The 27,475-nt window shown below is 39.9% G+C and overlaps 2 protein-coding genes and 1 long non-coding RNA gene across 7 annotated transcripts; 1 reads left to right on the top strand and 2 right to left on the bottom strand.

Moving 5' to 3' along the window:
* The first annotated feature begins 5,891 nt into the window (after window positions 1-5,891).
* Window positions 5,892-8,472, top strand: LOC6032281 (putative helicase mov-10-B.1). Of its 2 annotated transcripts, XM_001842865.2 has the most exons (4): window positions 5,892-6,009; window positions 6,064-6,367; window positions 6,431-6,735; window positions 6,789-8,472. In XM_001842865.2, exons 1-4 carry the CDS (start codon window positions 6,002-6,004, stop codon window positions 8,296-8,298), a joined length of 2,127 nt encoding a protein of 708 aa, XP_001842917.2. In that variant the 5' UTR covers window positions 5,892-6,001; the 3' UTR covers window positions 8,299-8,472. The 2 variants fall into 2 exon arrangements, with proteins under 2 accessions (XP_001842917.2, XP_038112516.1); XM_038256588.1 differs by lacking the exon at window positions 5,892-6,009 and having other exon boundaries at window positions 6,250-6,376.
* Window positions 8,473-9,815: 1,343 nt separating this feature from the next.
* LOC6032282 (putative helicase MOV-10) lies at window positions 9,816-12,137 on the bottom strand. Its single transcript, XM_038255768.1, has 3 exons — window positions 12,033-12,137; window positions 10,218-11,980; window positions 9,816-10,164 (listed from the first exon to the last, which is right to left on the bottom strand). The coding sequence occupies exons 1-2, from the start codon at window positions 12,107-12,109 to the stop codon at window positions 10,264-10,266; spliced, it is 1,794 nt and encodes a 597-aa protein (XP_038111696.1). The 5' UTR covers window positions 12,110-12,137; the 3' UTR covers window positions 9,816-10,164; window positions 10,218-10,263.
* Window positions 12,138-19,918: 7,781 nt separating this feature from the next.
* LOC119767357 lies at window positions 19,919-21,838 on the bottom strand. 4 transcript variants are annotated; one of them, XR_005277467.1, is made up of 5 exons: window positions 21,266-21,838; window positions 21,141-21,207; window positions 20,813-21,082; window positions 20,109-20,339; window positions 19,919-20,042 (listed from the first exon to the last, which is right to left on the bottom strand). It is a non-coding gene; the product is annotated as an uncharacterized LOC119767357 (long non-coding RNA). The 4 variants fall into 4 exon arrangements; XR_005277468.1 differs by having other exon boundaries at window positions 20,813-21,071; XR_005277466.1 differs by having other exon boundaries at window positions 20,813-21,207.
* Between the last annotated feature and the right edge of the window lie 5,637 nt (window positions 21,839-27,475).

Here is a 27,475-nt window from a genome sequence, read left to right as displayed (position 1 = left end):
TTCCAGAAGAGACGCAGACACCCAAGTAACATTTTTAAACCAACTAGCCACCACCAAGTTTTATTAAGGTTTTATTGTAGCATCTTGATTGCTTAATAGTTTTATTTGGGCATTCACCGCAACCAACAAGCAAGAGCTAATTAATAGGTTCTAACAAGGTTTTATGCCTCGGACATAAAACCGGGTGAAAATAAAAGCCGACTGGCTTTCAATAAGGTTTTATGAAAGTTTTAATAGAGGCTTGAAAACCAGATGGCAATGCCTTGCCAAACGGTTTTATCGCATGCTTTGTTAAAACCAAGGGTGTTGTAGCTGTCAAGTGCCATTAGGCATGCAATAAGCTCACTTAAAACCATAAGCTCCTAATAGAGCATTTATCGCGGCCAAAAAGCAGTGCATAAATATGGCGCTAAACGCGTGCTCTGATTGAATATGATTGACCGCCATCTTGGCAGAAAAAAATGAAAAATCATAAATTTGATGAAAACACACAATTATGATGAATTTGTGACATCGTTAGCATAGCCACAGAAGTTCAAACATAATTTGAACATTTTTTGCAAAGATTTGCAATACAATATTTTTTATCATTAAAAACTATGATTACAAAATAATGATTTTTGATGAAGCGAGTTGATTTTTTTGGCTCTATCTCCCCTACAATCATCAATAAAATTTTAACCGCAGCTGAATTTGAGCCACCAATTTCGAGAAATAAGGTATGAAATTATTTCAATTACCTCCAATATCTATCATATCATCATCACCATTTTTGACAACCATCTCCATAATTTCATTTGGCAAGACGAAGACTTATTTTTTGCCAGAATAAAATCTGTTTGTCATAAGACGCATGAAGACGTATGAAATGTCATTTTCTTTAACTCCTAACAAGGTTTTAACAAAGGCTTTATCAAGGCTTTAAGGAGGTTGTTAGGATTTCGTTGTAAAGCCTTGAACTCCTATGTGGGTTTTATAAATAGGCCGTAGCAACCTTTTGCGGAGGTCTTTTTGGGTTTTAAGTGAGGTTTATCGGGGTTCTGGGGAGGCTGTTACGACTTGGTGGTTTTAATGTTGGTTTTGGCTGATAGGTTTTATAGCGGTTGTGACAGCTTTGATAAAGCTTAAAATGTTACTTGGGCACTGCATAAGCAATGTGGCAACCGGGCGATACGCATGCAAGGGGGTGTGGCTGCCAATCCCCCGCGTGGACCAAAATCCCTACGCATGCAGCGCGACTCTCGCGCGTAAGCAAAAAGATCCGGCCTTTGAGGTTATGCAAAAATCACCCTTTTTTGTAGCTACAAAAAAACTTTTTCTTGGCATAACTTTAAAAGTACTTCATTAAACAGAATAAAATTTAATAGGGTCTTAGGGGACCCCAAAACGAACAGAATAAGGCGGATCCGGCCAAAATCGGTTCAGCCAGTTCTGAGATAATCGTGTGGAAAAAAATCATGTCTACACACATCCCCACAGACATTTGTTCAGAATTTGATTCTGAGTCGATAGGTATACGTGAAGGTATATCTAGGAGTCGTATTTAAGAAGTTAATTTTTCGAGTGATTTTATAGCCTTGCCTCAGTGAGGTGAGGAAGGCAAAAATCTTGTTCAGGTGGGGCAAGTGTACCATATGGATTTTTAGTATGGAAAAAATTACGAATTGCTGCAACAACATATTTTATTGGGAAATAAATACACGAAAGTACTTAAAAACTGTTTAAAAAAATTGTCCATACAAAATATAGTGATATTATGAAAATTTACTATTTATCATCTAAGTAATATTTTTTTTCGTAAAAACGTTAATTTTTTTTGTAAAATATTACTATTTAATCCAAAAATGGAAGAAACCTTTCAAATACATTCTAATCTGATGTATCTAAGTGATAACAGTTCAATTGTTAGCAAATTAACATGTTTTTTCATGCATTGTTCCTCTTGCCCCACTAGTTGAGTAGAACGCTCGGAAAAATCAAAAATCTTAAAATCAATTTTTTACATTCAAAAACAGGATTTTTTAAAAACTTGTTCTAACAAAGTCTTAGTCAATACCTAGAATAAGATGATTATGATAAAATCCGACAGATTTTTTTACTTTTTAATGGGTTATATCGAGCAATTCCTTAGCTTGTTACACTTGCCTCACTTTCCCCTATACGCACTTCGGAAGGAATCGGTCAAGAAAAAATTCAAATGGGCAGCAGCGGCAGCGGAAGCAAGCCAGAGAGGGTGAAGAAAAGCCCCAAGAAATCGCTCTCTTTCCTTTGTTCTGCTGTTCGTGAAGCTGTTTCTTGACCCCTTTCCTTCCGATCTGCGTACTAGCCTTTAAGAGCTGAGGTTCCAAAGTACTGGAAAAGAGTATTGAGAACGTAGATTCGTAAGTCCCATTATTTTATTTGTTAATACTTTAAAAACATGTATTCAAATGTATTTGAAAATGTAGATTAATAAGTCTTGTAAACCGGGGTGGTATTGCTGGGATTTCAATTTATTTTTCAATTTTTATTTAAACGGCTGGACTTGTCTCAAGATTTATATTTTTAAAAATGTACATTTGTAGGCCACACAATGCCCATGTACGTTTTTTTTCTAAAAAGTTTTTTTTTTTCAATAATGCTTGGAAAAATACTTTTGTTGAACATAGTTTTTTTTTTAAATCGGGTGACTATCAACACTGTTTTCTTACAAATTTTAGTCTACAAGTGTGAATATTCCATTTATTATGTCAAATTAATCATTAGTAAGGTTCTCGGTAAGGTTACTTTGAAAGTTGCATTTGAAAATGTTTTTTTTTTTCAACTCAGTTTAATAAGTTTTTTTTTATGTACATCTAAAATTAATATACATTTTAAGTAAAGTTCCAAATAAATTTAATTAGAAATTAGTTAAAACTTGAAAAAAAAATTAGTTATCTGACCAAAACCAATGTTGTTGCATGAGAATTGAAATTCCAAATTTACTATAAAACTGGATCTATCAAAAATGCATAAAAATAAGGCTACTAAAAAAAACGAAGTTGACTTTATAGCTGTCGGCCACCATTGCTATTACCAACCACTAGTGTCTTCCTTTTATCTACAAGGACTTCGCCGCCCTGGGCTCCTAAGTGTATGAAAGTATGGCACGGAGCGACGGCGCCGAATACCTATATTTACACAAAGAATTTTAGAGCGCCCGCCGCGGGATTCGAACCGGTGACCTCTGGATTGTGAGTCCAGTGCGCGGTCCGATTGATCCACACGGGCGGGCTACTAACTGTTCTGATTTTTTACGTACCGTACGGATTTTTGACCCACTTCGAGGATTTTTTACGTGCCAGATTTTTTCGTGTCACACGGATTTTCATGGAATTTAATGATGATAATAACAAATTTTTTGAATTTAATAGCTTTTCTGCTTTGGACAATGCTTTTCTAACTAGACATTTTTTATTCGACTGTAAGTTTGATTATAAAAGGATAATATGGGTAGTTCAAACATTACTATCATTTTTTTTTTATTCCTCATAAAAAATAGTCAATAAAGTACCCAAGAACTTTTAAAAGCATGTAAAACCTGTGGAAATCTGAATTAACAAATTTGCTCGTATACTCAGAGCAATATTACTCGTAAAACAAACTTGACAATTCGTGAACTTTTTAAACGTTTAACAATTGGAGAAACATAAATATTTAGTGCTCCAATTATGGTTTATTTTAAAATTTGTTTAGCAACGTTCAAGTCATAAGCCTCAATTTGACATTTTTAAGCTGTGAATACCACTCAGTTAAATCTTTTTACGTCGCAAATTACAATCTTTTGTAAATAATTTTTTAAACAGTTAAGTAGTTATGCCTCGGGTTTAAATCAGCTAAGTGTACGATTTTTTTAAAGCAAGAGTTGGTAGCCTCACAGAGTGGTGAGTGGTGAGTGGTTTTTGTTGTTGTTACGTTCTCTCAGTGATTTTGTAGATTATAAATCGGGGATTCCCGTTTTTTTCTGATTCAGGTGCAACACCGTTAAATATTTGAATTAGACTTGCTGGAAATTGTGGTAGCCTTACCTATAAATATGAAGATATTTTTGAATTAGGCTGGTACAAATTTTATTTAAAGTTTTTTTCATACTACCTTCAAAATTGGTCCGAAAAATAAGGGAGCAAAAAATTTTTTTCAGAAAACTTCACAATTTCAATGGAAATTGAACTGAAATCAGCTGAAATCAATTTAAAGTGCATTCCCCTGCGTTTAGAATCATATTAGCATGTTTGGGTTGATCTAAAAATCTTTTGAATTTTTGAATATTTCAATGTTTATTATCGCTAGTTGTTTTTTTTTTGCTAAAATTTTTGTTTTCGTCAAATCTTACATTTTTGAAAACTAAGGCCGATGCAAATATTTAAAAAAGTTTTTGTCCCTCGGCCCTGACCTAGGTCAAGGGGGGGGGGGGCAAAAAAATAAAAAAATATAAAAATTTAAATAACAAGCCATAGTCTTCACAATTAAATGAAAAAAGTGTTTTAAAATGCATTTTACACTAGTTCAGTTGTTTTGCAATCATTAGTTTTCAAAAAATCTAAGACCTGACAAAAACAAAAATTGTATCGAAAAAAAAGATTTTGCATCGAAAATTTTCAAAAAATCTTAAGATTTTGCTAAAAATGATTTTAAATGCAGAAGAATGTATTTTAATTTGATTTCAGTTGGTTGCACTTGAATTTTCATTGAAATTTTGAAGTTTATTGTAAAAATATTTTTTTTTGCCCCCTGATTTTTCGGGCCAAAAACTTTTAAAAATATTTGTACCAGCCTAATGATTGCAAAACAATTGAACTTATGTAAAATGCATTTTAAAACACTTTTTCCATGCAAATGTTGAAACTATGGCTTGTTATTTCAATATTTATATTTTTTTTGCATCGGCCTTAGGTTTCAACAAAAATTAAAACTTGTAACTTGAAAACTAATTTTAACTATTAATGTAAAATTGTCTAAAGAATCCGTTATGCATTCCGTTTTCTGATTTGAACTCATTTTCATTGATAAAAACTCGAAACATGAACTTTGGGAGTACCTATTAAAATAATGCGATTTATCAATGTTTTTCTAATTATATTTAACTAATTTTCAAAACTTTTCAAAGTTTGTTGAAAACTACTTTTTGTTGTACTTTTTGAGAAAAAAGACAGAAGGATTTCTCTCTCTTTTGAGAGAACTGAATTCAGAAAAGTGAACTAAACGTTCAAATTAGAAGAGCGCTGAAAAAATTGCCGACGCCTTCTACGCATAAACGTGATCCAACGCACGTGTTTGGGACCTGTTGGAATTGCAAACGATACGATAAGCTGATTGTATTTTATAACATTGGCCGGTTTTTTTTTTCTCGATAAGGACATATCCGTTTATGATCCCCGGTCTTAACCTGGTCGCAGTACCTAAAAGGACCTAATAAAAATAAGATATGATAAAAGGACATACCCGACATTCAGAGTTCGTTTCATTATGACCAGTATAATAAAACTTAGGTCGAAAATCTTGACTTTTGACCTTTTTTGACCCCATAACTCATCTTCAATTCTTCAACGCATCTTCGCTCAGGCCATCGGTTCAATTCTCCACATTTCGATGAATCATTACGGGGAAGAACCTGTCCAAAAATACCATCACGTCACCAATATACTTACGGTCCGGTGTGTATACTCGACTGTCTGCAGATCATATGTCCGCTCCCGGTTTGCGTTTCCCCCACGACGTTCGCAACCTGACGTGTAATCCAATTCAAAACTTGCTCTCCCAAGCGGCAAAAACCATGCGGGGTAACTACTTCGACTCTCGGTCGGTGAATCGAATACTTGACTCGTGCCGCAATTAGCAAACGATTCTACGTTTCGGCAGCTTCGTCATTCTACGCTATAATTATATGTGAATCGCGAATGTTGCAGCAGTGTGGCTGCATTCGTTGAAGACAACCGGTGTTGGTCGAGTAATATTTTTGATTGATTTCGCTAAACTATTCAAAATGGCACGGTAAGTTTCGCGATCTAGTTGGAACAACGATCCGACAAACATTTAAACCCACAGACGACAGCAGCTGGACGATTACGAGGTGCCGGCGGCCGTCAAAACGTTGTGCGCGACCAACTTCAAACGAACCGACGCGTACGGACCGGAAGAGGACGCCCTGCTGGCGAAAGTGACCGAGGCCAAGAAGCGGGGCTCGCAGCTGACCGTGGAAAACTACAGGGAACAGCTGAAACTGCTGAACCAGATCGAAGATGAACACCTGGCCAAGGAGTTTGGTGAAAACGTAGTGGTTGGGCCCAGTCTGGAGCCCAGGAGAGATCTGGTGGATCCGGTTGTCGGTGGCTTCAAGTGCCAGATAGCGGTATGAAAAGTGGGTTGGAAGAAGTGTGTTGATGAAGTTACTGATTACTGATGTCCATTGCAGAAGAAGCTGTTGGGAAGTTGTAAAGCAAACATCAAGGAAGATGGAGGTGTACGCATGAGCATCAATCGTTACGACGGAGGTATCAAAAAGATCACCGGAACTGTGGACAACGTGGACGCACATAATGTGACCATTTGGGTGGAAAAGGAGTTTGATGTCCATAACGTGAATAAGCTTGAATTCCTCGTCGAAAGGACCACGTTTCAGATGGAGTATCGTGCACTTGAGCTGTTGGAGCAGAACGTTATCAAAAATGTTTTCTTTGCTGATTCTTACACCGGGAATAAATCGTTGGATTATATGAGGTAAAGAGGTTTGAACATTTGTTGATTATTCTCATAATTTAATTCATTTTTAGTTTCGAGTGGTTCCGTCCGAGCATTGCATCCAATCCGGAGCAAGCCCAAGCAATCCGAAACATCCTCAATCAAACCTCGTTCCCGGTGCCTTACGTGCTGTTTGGTCCACCCGGCACGGGCAAAACGTCCACGCTGGCGGAAGCCATCGGCCAAATCTACAAACTTCGGCCCTCGGTGAATGTTCTCGCAGTGGCCACGTCGAATTCGGCCGCCAACGAGCTAACCAGCCGACTGCTGGAAATCATTCCCGAGGATAACGTTTATCGATTCTTTGCCAGATCCTGCGCGCGCAAGAAGAGAGACATCGAAAAAGAGGTCCTGGACGTGTCGAACCTGCGTGGAAGTACAGTTGCGGACAGTCAACGGTTCTACGAGAAGATTCGACCCTGTCGAGTGGTTCTTTGTACCGCGTCTACCGCAGGTCGACTGGTGGGCATGGATATCCCCAAGGAACACTTTAGCTACATCTTCATCGATGAATGTGGCAGCGCCAAGGAGATTTCCAGCCTGGTTCCGATAGTCGGCGTTGGCATACACGAGGGTCAAATCACTGCTAGCATTGTTCTGGCTGGAGATCCGAGGCAACTGGGACCGGTCATTCCGTGTAAATATCTGAACGATACGACCCACAGTGTGTCCCTGCTGGAGCGCATCGCAGACAAAGGATTGTACGCGAAGAATCCGCTGACGGGAGAGTATGATCCGAACGTCATCACACAACTTAGGAATAACTTCCGGTCACATCCGGCATTGCTTGAGCTGCCGAATCGTATGTTCTACGCCGGACAGCTGCGAGCAAAAGCTTCTCCCGATAAGACTCACTGGGCCGTGGGTTGGGATCGTCTGCCGAATCGCGCCTTTCCGTTGATCTTTCATCCCGTGGTAGGAGAGATCAAGCAGGATGAAAACTCCTCCAGCATGTACAACGAGCAGGAAGCTGAACAAGTACTCTCGTACGTGGACACCATTATGAACGATGGAATTTGTGGCAAGAAACTCGAGCAAACTGCAATCGGGATCATCACTCCGTACGCGCGCCAGGTTCGATATCTGAAAGACCTTCTGAACATGCGTGGCTGGAAAGACATTGAAGTCGGGTCAACGGAGCAATACCAGGGACGCGAGAAGCCCATCATGCTGATGTCGACCGTACGGACGGGCAGCAAGAGTGTGGGCTTTTTGGCTGACACCAAACGGCTGAACGTATCCCTGACGAGGGCGCAAGCCCTGATGATTGTGGTGGGCGATCCGGAAACGCTACAGAACAATCGACACTGGGAGAAGCTGCTGCAGTACTGCAGACGCAACAATGCCGTGTTTGGAAGGTCGGAGAAGCCGGCAAGGCAGGTTGTACGGCAAGATAGAGAGCGACACTCGGAGAGGAGGTTCTACAAGAAGGCGCCCCCCACCAACGTGGGCCGTTCTCGTTTTGGCGGTAAAAAAGTTCAACCGGAAGTGGGTGAGGTGGAGAGTAAGATGGAACGTCTGGGACTGGATGGAGATTGTTGATGATTTGTTTATGGTTTGGTTTTAAGAGCCGGGTTTTGTTCTCGAACATAAGATTTTTATGTTATGTTATTATGATTCTGATTATGAGATTTTGTTTGAAATAACTGTAAATTTATTGTGGCAATAGTTTTCGGATTATTAAAAAAATATATATATTTAAGGATGAGAAATTTATTTCACGTGTTTTGCAAATAATTATTCTACTATATAATATCTTCTGAAGGCCTTTTGTAGCGATAAATATAATTTAACGGTCATTAGACCGACCGTCGACTTACCGGTGTCTGTTCCGCGATGGTCACACTGACCTTCAAAAATTGACAAAAAATTACTGCGCAGGTCCAACTTGAGGGTTAGCAAGAACTTTGGTTACAGAATAGAATGCTCATAAGTATTCAGGAAATGTGCAATTCAAGATGGCGGCCAATATGGCGGTGCTAGAGTATTTCTACAGAATTGTAAAAGGCAATTAACAGGCCTGAGTACTTTGGAGCATTCTTGGGGTCAAATTCGATTTCAGTGACCCCAAATTAGTAAAATTTGAATAGTTGATTGAACCTCAAAATCCTTTAATGTTGTTTTTTTTTTTCATTCAGCTGCCATATTGGACGCTGCTTGAATATATCGGTTCCCTTAGAGAATCGGGAAAATCAACAGGCAAACTGGCATGAAACACGACTTGCTTCTTGCAAGTTGCAACGCTATTTTCGCGTTTCGTGAATAAGGCCAAAGCCCCAAAATCAAAATTAAAGGATAAGGATGAAGTTAACTAGAAGAAAATGTCATAAGAAAAATCATTAAATTTTCATAAAAAAAAGAAATATCAAAGCTTAATTTTTTTTAAACATAATGAAATTTTTAAAACAGGTATTAGGGTATTAGACTATGAGAAATAAACCAACAAACTCGCACTTTTTGACAGTTTTCCTGCATTTGTTTGCAGAAATATCAGCCTGTATACATTTTGCTTTGTTTGCGAGTTTGCCGCAAACTTTCACTGCTCTACAAAAAAAATACAAACATGACTGCGCAAGCTCATCTCGAAGGGAATCATACACTTTGGGGTCAACAGAAACACGTGCCCTTTGATTTATTCAAATATATTTAGGCAAAGGCAAATGGTTTTTTTTCCCCGAAGTTTGTACTTACGGAGAATTCCAAAATTATCCAATCTTAAATTCAAAAACTTCAAGATTCAAACCCTAAAATTTTAAAATTATGAAATCTAAAAAAACTGAAAATTAAATAAAAATCCATATTAAATCTAAATAACTGTTTAATTTGAAATGCTAAAATTCCGTAGTTCAAAATTCTAAAGTATTATCATTCTGAAATTCTTGCCAAAATACAAAAATGTCTGAAATTTAATATTTTTAAAATTCCTGAATTTCTGAATTTTGCAGTGTCAAATTTTAAAATTACATAATGCTCAAATTCTAAAAGAATTAATTGTTAAATTCCGTAATACAAAAAAAAATTAAAAAGTTTAGAATTTTGGAAATTTAAAATTTTATTTTTAAACTTTTTTGAATGTTAAGATTTTTGAAGTCTAGAATGTTTTATTTGTGTAAACAAAATTAAAAATACGGTATGTCCACGCATCCTTCCTCCCCTTTAGACTCTGTGAAATGTGATCCGTTCACCGAATCGTCTCTGAGGTAAACACAACGCAGTAGGGCTGGCCGCTTTAATTTTTAATTTTCCTCGGATGTACTGCAAATATTAATATTGACAATGAAAAGTGCTTGGGGCGTAATCTAAGCACAAGACTAATTCCAGCAATTCCAGCATGCTTTCATCGGAATGGCTGCGTTTGTATTAGATTAGATTCTAATCATTAGAAAAACAGAATAATATTTTAAAGTATTTTAAGAATTTTAAAATTAGTTTTTTTTAACATCAGGACACCACTGCTTAGACAGCTGGGAATGGGCATATTTCCCTACTGTTAAATACTTCGATGATTCAAATTGGTCTTGTTGGTCTGCGTGGCCATAGAACATATCCAACAATTATGTTAGCAATCTCTAATATCACACCAAGCGTTCCGTTATCTTGCCCTGTGACAGCAGGGACAATTTGGGTCGTTTCAACTGTTCTATTGTGTAGTTCTGCCTCAACAATTACGTTTCCAGTGGAGTCGGAGCCGGATTCGGAGTCTGATTCGGTGTCGGCATCTAAGTCACCCGACTCCACAGGCCTGGTACAAGCTGTGATTTGGTTGGGTAATATAGTGTAATCTATTTCTGGCGTTTTGGTATTATTTGACGTTTCTGCGCGCATATCTGATCCAGAACTATTGAAGCTTTCCGTGTTCAAAGCGACCGTTTCAACGGGAAATTCCAACACGGAAGGCACTACGGCATTGTTCTGTCTACAGTACCCGATAAATTTTGCCCAATGTCTATTATTTCGTAGCGTCTCCAGATCGCCCACCACAATCATCAGGGCTTGCGCTCTCGTCAGGGAAACATTCAGCCTTTTTGGGTCGGCCAAAAAGCCCACACTCTTGCTGCCCGTCCGTACGGTCGACATCAGCATGATGGGCTTCTCGCGTCCCTGGTATTGCTCCGTTGACCCGACTTCAATGTCTTTCCAGCCACGCATGTTCAGAAGGTCCTTCAGATATCGAACCTGGCTAGCGTACGGAGTGATGATCCCGATTGCAGTTTGCTCGAGTTTCTTGCCACAAATTCCATCGTTCATGATTATTTCCACGTACGAGAGTACTTGTTCAGCTTCCTGCTCGTTGTACATGCTGGAGGAGTTTTCATCCTGCTTCATCTCACCGACCACGTGGTGAAAGATCAACGGAACGGTGCGATTCGGCAAACGATCCCAACCCACGGCCCAGTGAGTCTTATCGGGAGATGCTTTTGCTCGCAGCTGTCCGGCGTAGAACATTCGATTCGGCAGCTCAAGCAGTGCTGGATGCGACCGGAAGTTATTTCTAAGTTGTGTGATGACGTTCGGATCATACTCTCCCGTCAGCGGATTCTTCGCGTACAATTCTTTGTCCGTAATGCGCTCTAGCAGGGACACGCTGTGGCTGGTTTCGTTCAGGTAGTCGCATAGAATGACTGGTCCTAGCTGTTTCGGATCCCCAGCCAAGACGATACTGGCTGTGATTTCACTGTCGTGGACACCAATGCCCATTATTGGGACCAGGCTGGAAATCTCCTTGGCGAATCCGCATTCATCGATGAAGATGTAGCTGAAGTGATTCCTTGAAATATTTGCATCCACGAATTGAGCTGCAGTTGATGTAGTGCAAAGAACTACTCTGTAAGATTTTACATCTCTGTGTACCTTCTTTTTGTTTTTCTTATCACTTATCATGCTGCGTAGATTTGACACGTCCAGAACATCCCGATCGATGTACTTAATCTTTCGCGCATAGGATCTAGCAAAGATTCTGTAAACGTCTTTCTTGGGGATGATTTCCAGCACTCGGCTGGTCAGCTCGTTGGTGACCGAATTTGAAGCGGCCACTGCGAGAACATTCACCGAGGGGCGAAGTTTGTAGATTTGACCGATGGCTTCCGCCAGCGTGGACGTTTTCCCCGTTCCGGGTGGACCAAACAGCACGTAAGGCGCCGGGAACGAGGTTTGATTGACAATGTTCCGAATCGCCTGGGCTTGCTCCGGATTGGATGCGACGCTCGGACGGAACCACTCGAACCTTCAAGAATATAAAGTGAAAAAAGCATTCTACGAATTTGTTATAAAATTACCTGCAAATATTCAACGATTCATTCCCAGTGTAGGAATCAGCAAAGAACACCTTTTCGATAACGCTCTGTTGTAACATGTTAAGTGCACGGTGTTCCCTTTCAAACGTGATTGTTTGGGCGTTTTATATACCTCCTGTTGAATTTCACCAAACGCATACAAAAGTCGTGATTGATAGTTTTGCTAGATTTTTATGCACATTTGAAAAAATGTTTTTATTTAAAACAATTCACTACAAAAAATAATTTTGTACAATTTCTTCTACAACTCTGCCAAAAATTATTAGCACTAAATCATAAACTAAAACACTAAAACACCAAACAACGTACAGTGTGGTACTCGTCTTGGTCGCAGCTAAATAACACTCGACCGGATTTACCAAACAACAGAGTGAAAATGATTTGATTTATGCTACCGTGAACTGAAGTGGCATTGCTCGGTGGACACCTCCTCAGAGTGGGTGGGCTAGCTCCAGAATAGAGGATAATGTTTCAAACCCTATCGCTACACAAGCCGATTGCCAATTCCAGAAGGAATTCTAAGTTTCTGGAAACATTTTTTTTTAACTTTTTGACATGATAGGGGAAATATACTGCCCCTGATCGCATAAATGTCCTATATGCATTATCATCACTTTTGAGTTATTGATGACACATTCCGCCGTGACGTTGCAACGCTTTGACTTTTCTTTTTTCATTATTTCGGCTATAACTCAAAAATTGCATTGAAAAGGTACATATGTTATTACAGTTTCGGAAAGTACATTAAATTTCCTATAAGAAACATTATTTGAAACATTATTTTAAGCAAATATTCTATTTTTGAGAGGGGAATATGTAGCGTGACGTTGCAACGCGTGACTTTTTCTCAATCCTGACCCAATTCATGTTTCGCCATTAACTCTGCTCTGTTTAATGGCAAATTTGGAGTTCTTCTTCCATTTTTAGTGTAAAATTGGCCAACAAATCGAATGCAATCATTAGTTTTACGAAAAAATTAAACCTCGATTTTTAAAGACCACTTACATTTCGTGACGTTGCAACGCTCTGTTTTTGAAAACAGGGTTTTTCGTTGCGTTGCAACGTTACGAAATTTTAGTTTCAAAATAAATCATAGTTTTTGTTAGGCTGAACAACTGTAGGTTAAGATTTGATTATAAGACATTAATAGACAGTACAAGGACATGTGAATTGATTGGCCCACCCATTAGACCCCCCATTACCGCTTTCACAGTAGCAGTATGATTTACTAAGTTTTCCAAAGCGTTTTCAAAATGTTTTTGCCTTCCTCACCTTACTGAGGAAAGGCTATAAAATCACTCGGAAAATGAACTTCTTAATTCGACCTTGTAGACCCACCTTCACGTATACCTATCGACTCAGAATCAAATTCTGAGCAAATGTCTGTGTGTGTGTGTGTGTGTAGGGATGTGGGTCTGTGCACCAAAAAATATGCACTCGATTATCTCAGCACTGGCTTAACCGATTTGGACCGTTTTGGTCTTATTCGATTTGTCTTGGGGTCCCATAAGTCCCTATTGAAAATTATGAAGTTTAGTAAAGTACTTCAAAAGTTATGCTAAAAAAAACGATTTTGGCGTATGTCCGGAAGATTGTAAAAAGGGTGGTTTTTGCAAGAAACCCTATCATGTTATACATTTTCAGAAAGGTATTTAAAAGACCATTCCAATGAGCCCAAAACATTGAAGATCTGACAACCCTATCAAAAGTTATTAGCACTTAAGTGTTATTTATACACTTTTTTGGAGGCCGGATCTCAGATATTTCAACGAAAATGATGTCTGGGTCCATCATGCGACCCATCGTTAGTTAGATAATCGAAAGACCTTTCAAATGAGCCTAAAACATCAAGGATCTGAAAACCCTATCAAAAGTTATTAGCACTTAAGTGTTATTTATAAACTTTTTAGAGGCCGGATCTCAGATATTTTATTAAAAATGATGTCCGGGTCCATCATACGACCTGTCGTTAGTTAGATAATCAAAAGACCTTTCAAATGAGCCTAAAACATCAAGGATCTGACAACCCTATCAAAAGTTATTAGCACTTAACTGTTATTTATACACTTTTTGGTGGCCGGATCTCAGATATTTCAGTAAAAATGATGTCCGGGTCCATCATGCGACCCAACGTTAGTTAGATAATCAAAAGACCTTTCAAATGAAATGCGAACTATCGTTGGATAGGTTTTTTATCAGACCTTGCCGATGAGCCAGAAAAATTGAAGGTCTGCGAACCCTATCAAAAGAAATTAATAAAGTAATAAAGTTGATTTGTTAAACATGTTAAGGGAATGTTGATATTTTTACTGAATGTATTGACTTTATGAATGTGAGGAAGGCACCAACCACCTAAAGGTGGATTAAGTAACGTTTTTTTTGTATTATTCCATTATCACGAAGGACAACCCCCTCCCCCTCTCCCGTCCTCTATTCATGTTACGGGACGTCCATTAGGGTGGTCCAAATCCGGACTTTTTTGGGGCTACCCCCTGAAATCAAAGATTGACCCATCACTAGGCTAAATTCCAAATTTGAGCTCATTCTGACCACGGGAACCCCTCCCTCCAATCGCTTAAAGTTTGTATGGGAAAAATCGTCAAAATGTATGAAGAAAAGCAACTGTTTTACTTTTTAACCTGTGGAAGGCGCCATAGTTATCGGATTCTTACCATTTCTCAAATGTAGAACCTTCATTAAATTTAGAACAACTTTCCCGAAGACACCATATTTTTAGGATTTTTTCCCGCGAAGTTATTAGCGCCCAAAACTGACCCTTTTTGCGCGGCCAGCTGTAAGGGGCTACCTAACAACGATGTTTATTTCCAATTCGTACACGCACGTGCTCTCTCTCAGGTTCAAACTCTCTCACGAGCTTGCTCGCCTGCCTGCCTGCCTGCCTGTTTACCTACAAGCGCGCGCTGTTTCTCTGCTTGGACTTTTGTCGTCGTCGTCGTTTTCTTTTGCTTTCCGCTGCGTTCTTGACATGTTAATTATAATTTTGAACTAAAATACCAGGTTTGTTTTGAGATATAAAATTTAATGTAATATGTGATCAACAAAACGAAAAAAAAGCACAGCAATAGATATCATATTATAAGAGCGTGTGAGAGAGAATACAAATTTGATGAATTAGTTCATCCATGAATCGTCATCTGTTCTGATCCAAACTTAATTGCAAACGTTTTGGATTTTAATTTATCTGCTTTTGTTACAAGAAATACCATGCAGTTTTTTTAGATAAAAAAAGTAGGAATTTTATTTACATTTTTTAAAAACTGAATCCAAATGAGTATCTTAAAGGAAGGCCGAGACTGCAAGATCTGAAGGTAGTTAACGATTGTGCAGAAAGAAATGTTTCCTGAATCGAAAAATTTACAGGTAAACTGACAAAACATGATAAACAGTTGCAATATTTGTTGCAGGTGGTCTAGGAATAAAAAAGAATTTTCCAGAAAGAATAAAAAAATAATTTTAGAGAGTATGAATGAAAATTTGCAGCAATTATTGTAAAATTGCCTTGATTGGTTCTGATTTGTACTGAAGTATATTTTTGTTAAAGCAAACTACCTAAAGGAACAACATTTGTATTACCTGAAGATTTTTTTTAAGTAATTGAATCATTATCATGTTTCTTTAGCATATTCGAAAAACTGCGTGTAATGCTTGGAAAAACAAACAAACCCTGTTCTCATGACATTTGCTGTAATTTTTTAATTGAGCCTAGGCAATCCTGCTATTTTAGTTGAAAATTATAATAAACATGCCAGAAACGCAGCGCAGCGGATAGCAAACGAAAACGACGACGACGACAAAAGTCCAAGCAGAGAAACAGCGCGCGCTTGTAGGTAAACAGGCAGGCAGGCAGGCAGGCGAGCAAGCTCGTGAGAGAGTTTGAACCTGAGAGAGAGCACGTGCGTGTACGAAATGGAATTAAGAAAATCGCTGTTAGGTAGCCCCTTACAGCTGGCCGCGCAAAAATGGACAGTTTTGGGCGCTAATAACTTCGCGGGAAAAAATCCTAAAAATATGGTGTCTTCGGGAAAGTTGTTCTAAATTTAATGAAGGTTCTACATTTGAGAAATGGTAAGAATCCGATAACTATGGCGCCTTCCACAGGTTAAAAAGTAAAACAGTTGCTTTTCTCCATACATTTTGACGATTTTTCCCATACAAACTTTAAGCGATTGGAGGGAGGCGTTCCCGTGGTCAGAATGAGCTCAAATTTGGAATTTAGCCTAGTGATGGGTCAATCTTTGATTTCAGGGGGTAGCCCCAAAAAAGTCCGGATTTGGACCACCCTAACGTCCATGCATTACGTAACGGCGTAATATCAAGGGGGAGGGGGAAGGGTTCAAGGATTTATACAAAAAAAAGTGTATCGGAAATGTATTACCAGGGGGTGGAGGGGGTCTAAAAATATAAATGTTTTGTTACGTAATGCAAGAACGCTCCCTTAATATTTTAATGGCTTTGGACAATTTACAAAACACGTGGAAGTTTTAGAAAGGAGGTAAGGAGCTTCAAGATTTCAGGAGATCTGAAATTTATAAATAAAGTGCCTATATCGTTTGTTCATGGCCCCTAAGGGGTGATCTGCAAACAACGTAACTTATTTTGTCGACTTTTGTGCTTTTTAAAATAAGTTTGAGGAAATAATAAAACTGTTTACCTGCACAACATAACATTTTATACTGCGAACAACTAAACGTTGCATACAACTTATTTAAGTAAGGGTTCGTCCAACAACAGAGTGACAAAAGTTTGTAAAAAAAAAACAATCAAATCACGTGATTTTTATTGTTTAATGAATTTCACTGTAATTTGACTTACATAAGGGTGTGAGATAAAAAAAATCATTGCGTTGTATTAGAATCAACCCTCACGTAAATCAGTTTATCATAAAGAGGCCATCCAGTAACCACGTGATTATTTTTTTGAAAGTTTCAGATTTTTCCCCCTTGTGTACATCGGTCTATTTTGATTTGTTCAACAAGTTTCATAAAATACTTTTTTTTTTCGAGTTTCATACAAACTTTAGTGACGGAATTTGTGAATGACCCATGTACAATTCTTCTGTAAATATGCTCGGAAACATTATATAAAAATTATATAATATTTAGTACCCTTTTATCTTCAACAAACAACTACGCATACACCTTTTTGCCATTTGACCAATATGATTTAAATTTTCGTGACGTTGCAACGCAAACTTAAACCTGTTGTAACTTTGGATCTAGACAACCAATTAAGTCGCTCTAGGTTGCATTTGAAAGCTCTTTCCAAGTACAAAGAGCATCCGAAATATCAAAATGATTGAATGTTTAGTTTTTGTTGACATAAACAAATGTCCCTTTTTCGTGACGTTGCAACGCAATAAAATGGTAAACTTACACTAGTTTGAAAAATACTTAACTTAAGATAAACTGCAAACCCATGACATTTCCGTTTAGTACAACTAAAAACCTACAAAATGCAATCAAAAGAACAATTTTTGGATTTTATTTCGCTGAAAACCAGGAGTTTTTAGAAAAATGTTTTAAAACGATGATTAAATCACGAATTGATGCATAACTTAACCAACTTGTACAAAATGATATTCAAATGATCAATTAATGAAAACCATGATTTTTGAAGCTTCAAGTAGTCTAGAATCGAGGAAAAATATCCAAATAGCTCATACACGCTTTTCAAAATTTCATCCTAAGGTGTACATTGCCGGTCTGTGTCTGTGCAGTTTGGTTCAAAATCGTATACTCTTTCAAAAGAGCCTACAACATCCAGTACTTTGTGTCGTGATCGGGGACTTTCTTTTATAATAAAAACACAGATATTTTTCAATTAACAAACAACACGTCTTATTCCACAGAAATTAACCACAAAACTTCAATCTCTCTTTCGCCGGCCGCGCGCATCTCGTTGTTTTCTCGCTCGTTGTTCTCTCTCGCAGCTCGCTAGCGCGCTCTCGCACTCAATCCGCAATCAGCTAACAAAGCAATATTCATGGAGGTGCGCACTTTTCGTTGCGCTCTAAACTCTTATTTATGAGTTATATCAATCTTATAATAAATACTCATTTAATAATTTATTACATCACTTGGCTTCGACAGCTTCGAGAGAGTAGACGTTTGTGACGTGCGCGCTAAAGGCATCGTTGTGCCTCGAGTTGTTTGACGGATGGAGGTGGAAGAGACCTCCGAGACGGATGATTTCCAACTCATCCCCGGAAATCGGAAGCGGAAGAAGTCCCCTGAGATCACCGGAGCTGTCGTCGGAGAAGGAGAAGTGGAGCAGAATGTGCTCAACAACAACAAGTTCAGCCCGTTAGCGGAAAACAACAACAATGCCAGCCCAGCGGGAGGAGGCGACGCCCCGGCGGTTCCACCGCCCGGTAAACAAAAGCAACCACCGTTGGTGGTAAAGAACTCCACGGCCTTTTACAGGCTTGTGAAGATAACGTCGCTGTGTCTATACGATTTCGAGCCAATTTTCAAGATTACTCGGTTTGGCACCAAGGTAACCAGCTTCTCTGTCGAAGACTTCGACAAGTTGCAAGTGCACTTCAAGAAACATAAAGTGGAATTCTACACCTACCAACGACGAAGCGAACGATCGCAGCGGGTCGTTCTACGTGGTCTCCCGGATGTGGATCCGGAACAAGTAAAGAAGCTGCTGAAAAGGGATCTCAAACTGGACGTTTTGGAGGTGCATGCCATCAAGCGGAAGGAGCAAACCACCGCGGACGAAATTCCGTACATCATCGTCTTCCCCAAGGGATACACTACGCTGAAGAAGCTTTCTCCAATGAAAATCATAGCAAGCACGATCATCCGGTGGGAGGCCTACCGGAACAAACAACCCAGAGTGACCCAGTGTAAGAATTGCCTGCTTCTGGGGCACGGAACCAAGAACTGTCACCTCAAGGGCAGATGCAACAGCTGTGGGGGACCCCACAAGACGGACGAGTGCAAAATCCAAGAAGCTGAGCCGAAGCGGTGTGCCAACTGCTCTGGAGCCCACGAAGCCACGGACCGCAGCTGCCCCAAGCGAGCGGACTTCATCCGGAGGCGCCAGCAGGCGTCGCAACCAAAACCGCCGGCAAGGAAGGCGGAGAAGCAGAGTCCAGCAGTTCCAGCGTTCACGCCGGCGGAGTTCCCTCCGCTGCCGGGCGCAGTTTCGGACGTAAAATCAAAGGATCGCCCTCGACCCGCAGGAAGCAGTCAAGAAAATACCGGCGCCGGCGCCGGTGCCACCCCTACGGCGGAACGAGAGGAGGTGCTCTACAGTTCAACTGAGCTGTGGCACATTTTCAACGAATACAGCGCCAGGTTCCAGACCTGCAAGACCCGCGTAGACCAATTAAGACTTGTTAGCTATACACAGAAAAAAATATTCCTGTAAATTTACATTATTTATCATGTACCAAAAGGTATCATGATAAATGATGTATATTTACGAAATTTACATGTTTTTCATTGTAAACGATCCTTACCAAAATATTATGAAATCGTGTAAATTTCCAATGAAAATAATGTAAATTTTTCAAGCCAAAAATTTTTTTTGCTCCGTTGAATCTAGAATCTGATAGAATTTTCAGATTCTAAATGCAACGGAGCGATAAAATATACATTCGATGACTAACGAGGTACTCACTCCTACCACTTTAGTACCAAAAAAATAATCTAAATTTTGATATTAGCACTAGAGAACTTACTCACGAGTCTCCTCTTTGCTGGCCAAAGGTGGGTATGGCGTTCTGAAGATTGAATACCTTTAGTAAAAGGTTCACCAAGTACAGTAGGTTGCGGAGCTGGTAGAAAAACGACTTGATCAGGAGGTGTGTCAGTGACGGCCTGTCAGCAGATCCGAGGAAGGTTCGCGTAGAGTTCGACAATTCTAGAATTGGTTCGAGTCTTGGATGCACGGGATGAGCGGCGCTTTGGGCCGCCGAGGACATCGAGGTCACACTGAGCGTGTTGATCGGGTTGAAACCTGTGTGTAGTATAGAGGGCAAATTAGTTAAGATATTTAGAAACTTTCATAATTGGCCTAACTCACCTGTGGTTTGCAGAAAAACGTTACCGTCGAGATAGTCGGATTTATCTATTACAAGTTATAGGCTGTACAGCCATGGTCATTTGGTGGCAAAACTTCCAAGCCACGATCTAGTTTTCATAATATGTCGGATGGCGATTGCCCAGAACGCTTGTCCAGCTTCCACGTCAAATGTTCCATTGATCAGTGTATCATCTTCCCTTTTTGAAATCTCAAAAACGATTGTATGGATGACTGCGAAAGAAAAAGATAATAACAATTTAATGTGCCGAAAATTGGTATAATACTTTCAAGCAAGTAAAACATTCTTCAATACTATAAAATGCTAATCAAATTTCTTTTCTCGGAGTTCATACGTGTTTCGAGATGGACACGATCAAGGAAAAAGCCGCCCGGCCAAAACCGGGGGTGACCAGAAAAGGATGCTCGCGAACGGCCTCAATAACATGCTACTTGCAGGAGGAGTACGTCGCTTCCCGAAGGGCAAGATCACCGACCGGATGGCGCTGTACTATACATACTCAAGAGTCTAGGGAAGCCGAAGGTAGCAATTGCGGTGGTGGATAAGGTCGGTGGAACGAAGAACTATTGGAACGTAAGGAGCAGGCGAAGAAGAACAAGAGCTAACTGCCGTTTACGTCGTTGATCTGTAAGGGTTCCGGAAATCGAAACCACAAGACGTTGAAGAAGGGAGGTGCTGATCTTACCGGTCTATGTCAGGACAACTGTCTCGTGCGACGCGTCTGTCCCTCGACAACTGTCCCGTGCGACGAGACTTGATAGCATACTCCCGCTCCGAGAAGGACAGCATCGTCGAGAAGGCGGAGAAGCGCAATGTGGACCAGAAAACGTTTAATGAGGAGCTCTTGAAGGCCAACAACGGTTACTCCGAGGCCAAGGTGACCCGTCGGTTCCTCTAGTGAATGATCTCCTCTTAAACGTACCAGCTCCGCACCTTATGCAGTTCTAGAAAAGAGCTATTCTCATATTTTAATCCATTAATTAGTGGATAAACATCAAAACATTACTACTCACCGGCTATGACATCAAACGACCTTCCACAATTTCCGAAATTCCGCAATCTTCCGTGCCTGTAGAAAAACTTATGGGAAAACATTTGTTAGGTAAAAACTGTTAAAATAACAAGATAATGTTTTTACCTCCGGCAAACCAGCATAAAAACTCCAAGCACCTGCAACTTTTACTCACCAGCCACCAAAATCCGATTTGTTTATTTTGATGATTTTTGACGTTTCTCTCCGACGTCCGACCTGACGCAAACGAGGGATCCACCCGTCGCTGATTTTCAACCGGTGCAGCGCACAAAGTGCAGCACGTAGTTGCCTACTAAAAGGCGATTAAAATGCGTTCAATAAGTGCATCATCCGAAAACTTCTTGCTCCACTTCCCACCAAAGAATGAAATCTGTTTTGTTTTGTTCAGTTGTCAATTGCAAACTTAGTTCGAAATTGAAAATTACATTTGTTTTAAAAATACATGACGCAAGTTTACATTAGATTCATAAATTACATTATTTCCGCGATTTCAGATTGACAAAAACAAAGTTGATTTACATCAAAATCGTTAATTACATTCGATTTTAAATTACATGATCGCTTTTTCCATGAGATTTAACCGTTTACATCACATTTAAAAAATCCATTAGCTGAATTTACATGTGAAACGTGGTTTACATGTAGTGTATATTTACATATTTTTTTCTGTGTAGCTAAGCTAAGCATGTATACATGCTTGGCAAATATGGAGGAAAATGAACATATTTTTGTAATGTACTCTAAATTATTTTGAACCGTTCCTCGGTCCTAACCTGGTCATAGCACCTAAACGGACCTAATAAAAATAAGCTGAGAATAAAAAAAAAATAATTTATTACATACACAGAAAAAAAATGATGGTAATATTCATCAGGAAATGGTGACAGATTTTGTGGCAAAATAAATGATAAATTTTACCCCAGAAAATGATGAATTTTCATCAGTTTTTGATGAATATTCATCAGGTTCACATTTTTACACATTTTTTATGTAATATTACACCAATAAAGAGGTAATACTCACCTACCAAATTTTTAACATTCCAAAATTCAACTTTTTTTTGACAAAGAACTTTGTCCTAAGGGCTCTATTCTGGTGAGGTGTCAATCCAGAAAAACGAAAAATGTCGCGCGTTACGAAAATGTTGCATGCTTGGTACTGCGGAAGGGGTCAGCAACGAATGAAGTGTGGCAACAATGGTGCAACATTCTCGCGTGACAGTTCCAAGAAAGCAGGAGACGAGGCAAAATTTGCACCATGTTGCCACATTTCATGCGGACTATATAAGCTAACAGATAGCCTCTGAACAATTAGTTTTAACCGAAAATCCGTCAGAGACGGATCGACGGTGGTAATTTTATTGCTCACACACACATACACACATTGAAAGACACAGGTTGTGCATTCCTTGGGAGGAATTCTGTTCTAAAGAACATTGTTAGAATGGTCACTCGGAAACCAGAATGATTTAATGCAATGGGGTTGGGACCAAACTGGTAGGATATTGGCCACACCCGGAGTGGCCATGGCCCTGAGGGAAGGTTCTACCGGGGGGACATTTATCGAACCATACGACTTGGGGCAATATGGGTATCAAAATTCATGGTTTTTGATACTGGTGATGAAAATGGCCATTTTGACAGGATTGGCCACACCCGGAGTGGCCATGGCCCTGAGGGAAGGTTCTACCGGGGGACATTTATTGAACCATACGACTTGGGCAATATGGGTATCAAAATTCATGGTTTTTGATACTGGTAATGAAAATGGCCATTTTGGCCACACCCGGAGTGGCCATGGCCCTGAGGGAAGGTTCTACCGGGGGACATTTATCGAACCATACGACTTGGGGCAATATGGGTGTCAAAATTCATGGTTTTTGATACTGGTGATGAAAATGGCCATTTTGATAGGATTGGCCACACCCGGAGTGGCCATGGCCCTGAGGGAAGGTTCTACCGGGGGGACATTTGTCGAACCATACGACTTGGGGCAATATGGGTATCAAAATTCATGGTTTTTGATACTGGTGATGAAAATGGCCATTTTGACAGGATTGGCCACACCCGGAGTGGCCATGGCCCTGAGGGAAGGTTCTACCGGGGGGACATTTATTGAACCATACGACTTGGGGCAATATGGGTATCAAAATTCATGGTTTTTGATACTGGTAATGAAAATGGCCATTTTGGCCACACCCGGAGTGGCCATGGCCCTGAGGGAAGGTTCTACCGGGGGACATTTATCGAACCATACGACTTGGGGCAATATGGGTGTCAAAATTCATGGTTTTTGATACTGGTGATGAAAATGGCCATTTTGATAGGATTGGCCACACCCGGAGTGGCCATGGCCCTGAGGGAAGGTTCTACCGGGGGACATTTATCGAACCATACGACTTGGGGCAATATGGGTATCAAAATTCATGGTTTTTGATACTGGTGATGAAAATGGCCATTTTGACAAGATTGGCCACACCCGGAGTGGCCATGGCCCTGAGGGAAGGTTCTACCGGGGGACATTTATCGAACCATACGACTTGGGGCAATATGGGTATCAAAATTCATGGTTTTTGATACTGGTGATGAAAATGGCCATTTTGACAGGATTGGCCACACCCGGAGTGGCCATGGCCCTGAGGGAAGGTTCTACCGGGGGGACATTTATTGAACCATACGACTTGGGGCAATATGGGTATCAAAATTCATGGTTTTTGATACTGGTAATGAAAATGGCCATTTTGGCCACACCCGGAGTGGCCATGGCCCTGAGGGAAGGTTCTACCGGGGGACATTTATCGAACCATACGACTTGGGGCAATATGGGTGTCAAAATTCATGGTTTTTGATACTGGTGATGAAAATGGCCATTTTGATAGGATTGGCCACACCCGGAGTGGCCATGGCCCTGAGGGAAGGTTCTACCGGGGGACATTTATCGAACCATACGACTTGGGGCAATATGGGTATCAAAATTCATGGTTTTTGATACTGGTGATGAAAATGGCCATTTTGACAAGATTGGCCACACCCGGAGTGGCCATGGCCCTGAGGGAAGGTTCTACCGGGGGGACATTTATTGAACCATACGACTTGGGGCAATATGGGTATCAAAATTCATGGTTTTTGATACTGGTGATGAAAATGGCCATTTTGACAGGATTGGCCACACCCGGAGTGGCCATGGCCCTGAGGGAAGGTTCTACCGGGGGGACATTTATCGAACCATACGACTTGGGGCAATATGGGCATCAAAATTCATGGTTTTTGATACTGGTGATGAAAATTACCATTTTGACAGGATTGGCCACACCCGGAGTGGCCATGGCCCTGAGGGAAGGTTCTACCGGGGGGACATTTATCGAACCATACGACTTGGGGCAATATGGGTATCAAAATTCATGGTTTTTGATACTGGTAATGAAAATGGTTATTTTGACAGGATTGGCCACACCCGGAGTGGCCATGGCCCTGAGGGAAGGTTTTACCGGGGGACATTTATCGAACCATACGACTTGGGGCAATATGGGTATCAAAATTCATGGTTTTTGATACTGGTGATGAAAATGGCCATTTTGACAGGATTGGCCACACCTGGAGTGGCCATGGCCCTGAGGGAAGGTTCTACCGGAGGGACATTTATCGAACCATATGACTTGGGGCAATATGGGTATTTTTTCATGGTTTTTGATACTTGTGATGAAAATTACCATTTTGACAGGATTGGCCACACCCGGAGTGGTCATGGCCCTGAGGGAAGGTTCTACCGGGGGGACATTTATCGAACCATACGACTTGGGGCAATATGGGTATCAAAATTCATGGTTTTTGATACTGGTAATGAAAATGGTTATTTTGACAGGATTGGCCACACCCGGAGTGGCCATGGCCCTGAGGGAAGGTTCTACCGGAGGGACATTTATCGAACCATACGACTTGGGGCAATATGGGTATTTTTTCATGGTTTTTGATACTGGTAATGAAAATGGTTATTTTGACAGGATTGGCCACACCCGGAGTGGCCATGGCCCTGAGGGAAGGTTCTACCGGGGGGACATTTATTGAACCATACGACTTGGGGCAATATGGGTATCAAAATTCATGGTTTTTGATACTGGTGATGAAAATGGCCATTTTGACAGGATTGGCCACACCCGGAGTGGCCATGGCCCTGAGGGAAGGTTTTAGGAGGGGGGGGGGGGTAGGGGGGGAGGGGGTGGCACATTTATTGAACCATACGACTTGGGGCAATATGGGTATCAAAATTCATGGTTTTGGTACTTGTGATGAAAATTACCATTTTGACAGGATTGGCCACACCCGGAGTGGTCATGGCCCTGAGGGAAGGTTCTACCGGGTGGACATTTATCGAACCATACGACTTGGGGCAATATGGGTATCAAAATTCATGGTTTTTGATACTGGTGATGAAAATGGCCATTTTGACAGGATTGGCCACACCTGGAGTGGCTATGGCCTTGAGGGAAGGTTCTACCGGGGGACATTTATCGAACCATATGACTTTGGGCAATATGGGTATCAAAATTCATGGTTTTTGATACTGGTGATTAAAATTGCCATTTTGACAGGATTGGCCACACCCGGAGTGGCCATGGCCCTGAGGGAAGGTTCTACCGGTGCCATTGATTGAATAAATTTAATTATAATTAATTATTCAGGATTAAATAAATAGGCAAAGAATTAAAAAATATAAATAAAAATAGCATGATTTTTAGAGTTTTGTACAAAGTTCTTTGTCATATTGGTCATGTAGAACATAACCACCTGCACCTTTTTCTGTGTATTCAAATCCCTACACTTTGTTCTAGAAATCAGGAGGAAATCCAGTTTTTTCGTGACAACTTTCCCCTACACTGAAACCCACCAATTAGTAGCGATTGGTGTGGTACAGTCCAGACTCGATTAGACGAAGTTCGATTATCCGATAGTTTCTTAGGCGAAACAACTCATTGATTTTTTTTTTCTTATCACAGAAAAAAAAAGTTAGATTCTGGAATGTTGAAAGTTTGGTAGGTTGAATATTACATCTTTTTTTGCGTAATATTACATAAAAAATGTGTAAAAATGTGAACCTGATGAATATTCATCAAAAACTGATGAAAATTCATCATTTTCTGGGGTAAAATTAAACATTTTTTTGCCACAAAATCTGTCACCATTTCTTGATGATTATTACCATCATTTTTTTTTTCTGTGCAATTTTAACATCAAATTCAAGTTTTGCGACCCCATTTAAATCAAATTTGAGAGGTTGATATTTCCAAATCACTTTATCGCATTGTTGGTGCCTAGGTTGGTGCCAACGCTCCAAAAAGGACGATTGCACTTTTTTTTGTAATATCAGGCACCCAAATCCCGTCCCTAATTTATTTATTTTTCCCGGATTCAATGACACTCCGGTTCACGGTAATTAATAGGCCTTGAACGATTGAAACATGATACTGCTCCCATAATTATTGTGAAAGCTCCTCGAAAAGTGTTTTACTCTACACAGATTAAAAAAAAAAATTTGAAAAAGCATTTTCATAAATAGTTTTTCCCAGTGAATCCGGTCGCAAAGGGGAGCAGCATGCATTTTTCTCGGGCACCTAATGTTGGCATATCAGAACATGGACGTCCGATTGCTATTTCGTAAAAGCGGTTTCAATTAGCTGATACTCAGTAATAAATTGCTCAAAAGGAAGTGAGCATTCAAAAATCTATTTAAAAAATTTCATAAAATTAGACGGGAATTGAATCGAACCTTGACCTTCCAAAACATACGAGAATTTCCTCTATTTGCTTCTTTACGTAGTTGGCCGACCTTGAAAGTCATGCACACATTGCATGACAAGTGTGACAAGTTCACTATCGTGCTGACGGCCAATTAACTGGTGAGGGCAGCTGCAACAGACCTATATTCAAATAAAAATAATGCCAAAGTTCGAGACTTGTTTGATTGCTTCTAGGTGTTTTTTTTATTAGGTTATATTTCATCTTCCAGATTAACACTGTGGCTATCGTAAAAAAAAAAAGATTTTTGGACCCCATCCCTCTCGTAACAAAATTCCTAAACATTTTTTTTAAATTTGGTAATTCTCCTCCAAAATTCCTAAACAAGTTTTAAAAATTTGGTATGTCCATGAACTTCATAGCAACGCTTTTGATAAATTTAAAAAACCGGGGTGATTATAGCGATTACGTCACATTCACTTTTGGTACGGTTACTTCGAATGTCTAATTTGAAAAAATCGTAATATAGAGAAGAATAAATAAAAATACAAATTTACTATAAAACTTGTGGTACTAAAAGTTC

The sequence above is a fragment of the Culex quinquefasciatus genome, chromosome 2 (genome assembly GCF_015732765.1).
Source record: "Culex quinquefasciatus strain JHB chromosome 2, VPISU_Cqui_1.0_pri_paternal, whole genome shotgun sequence".
NCBI lineage: Eukaryota > Metazoa > Arthropoda > Insecta > Diptera > Culicidae > Culex > Culex quinquefasciatus.
This window is presented reverse-complemented; position numbering and strand designations above follow the sequence as displayed.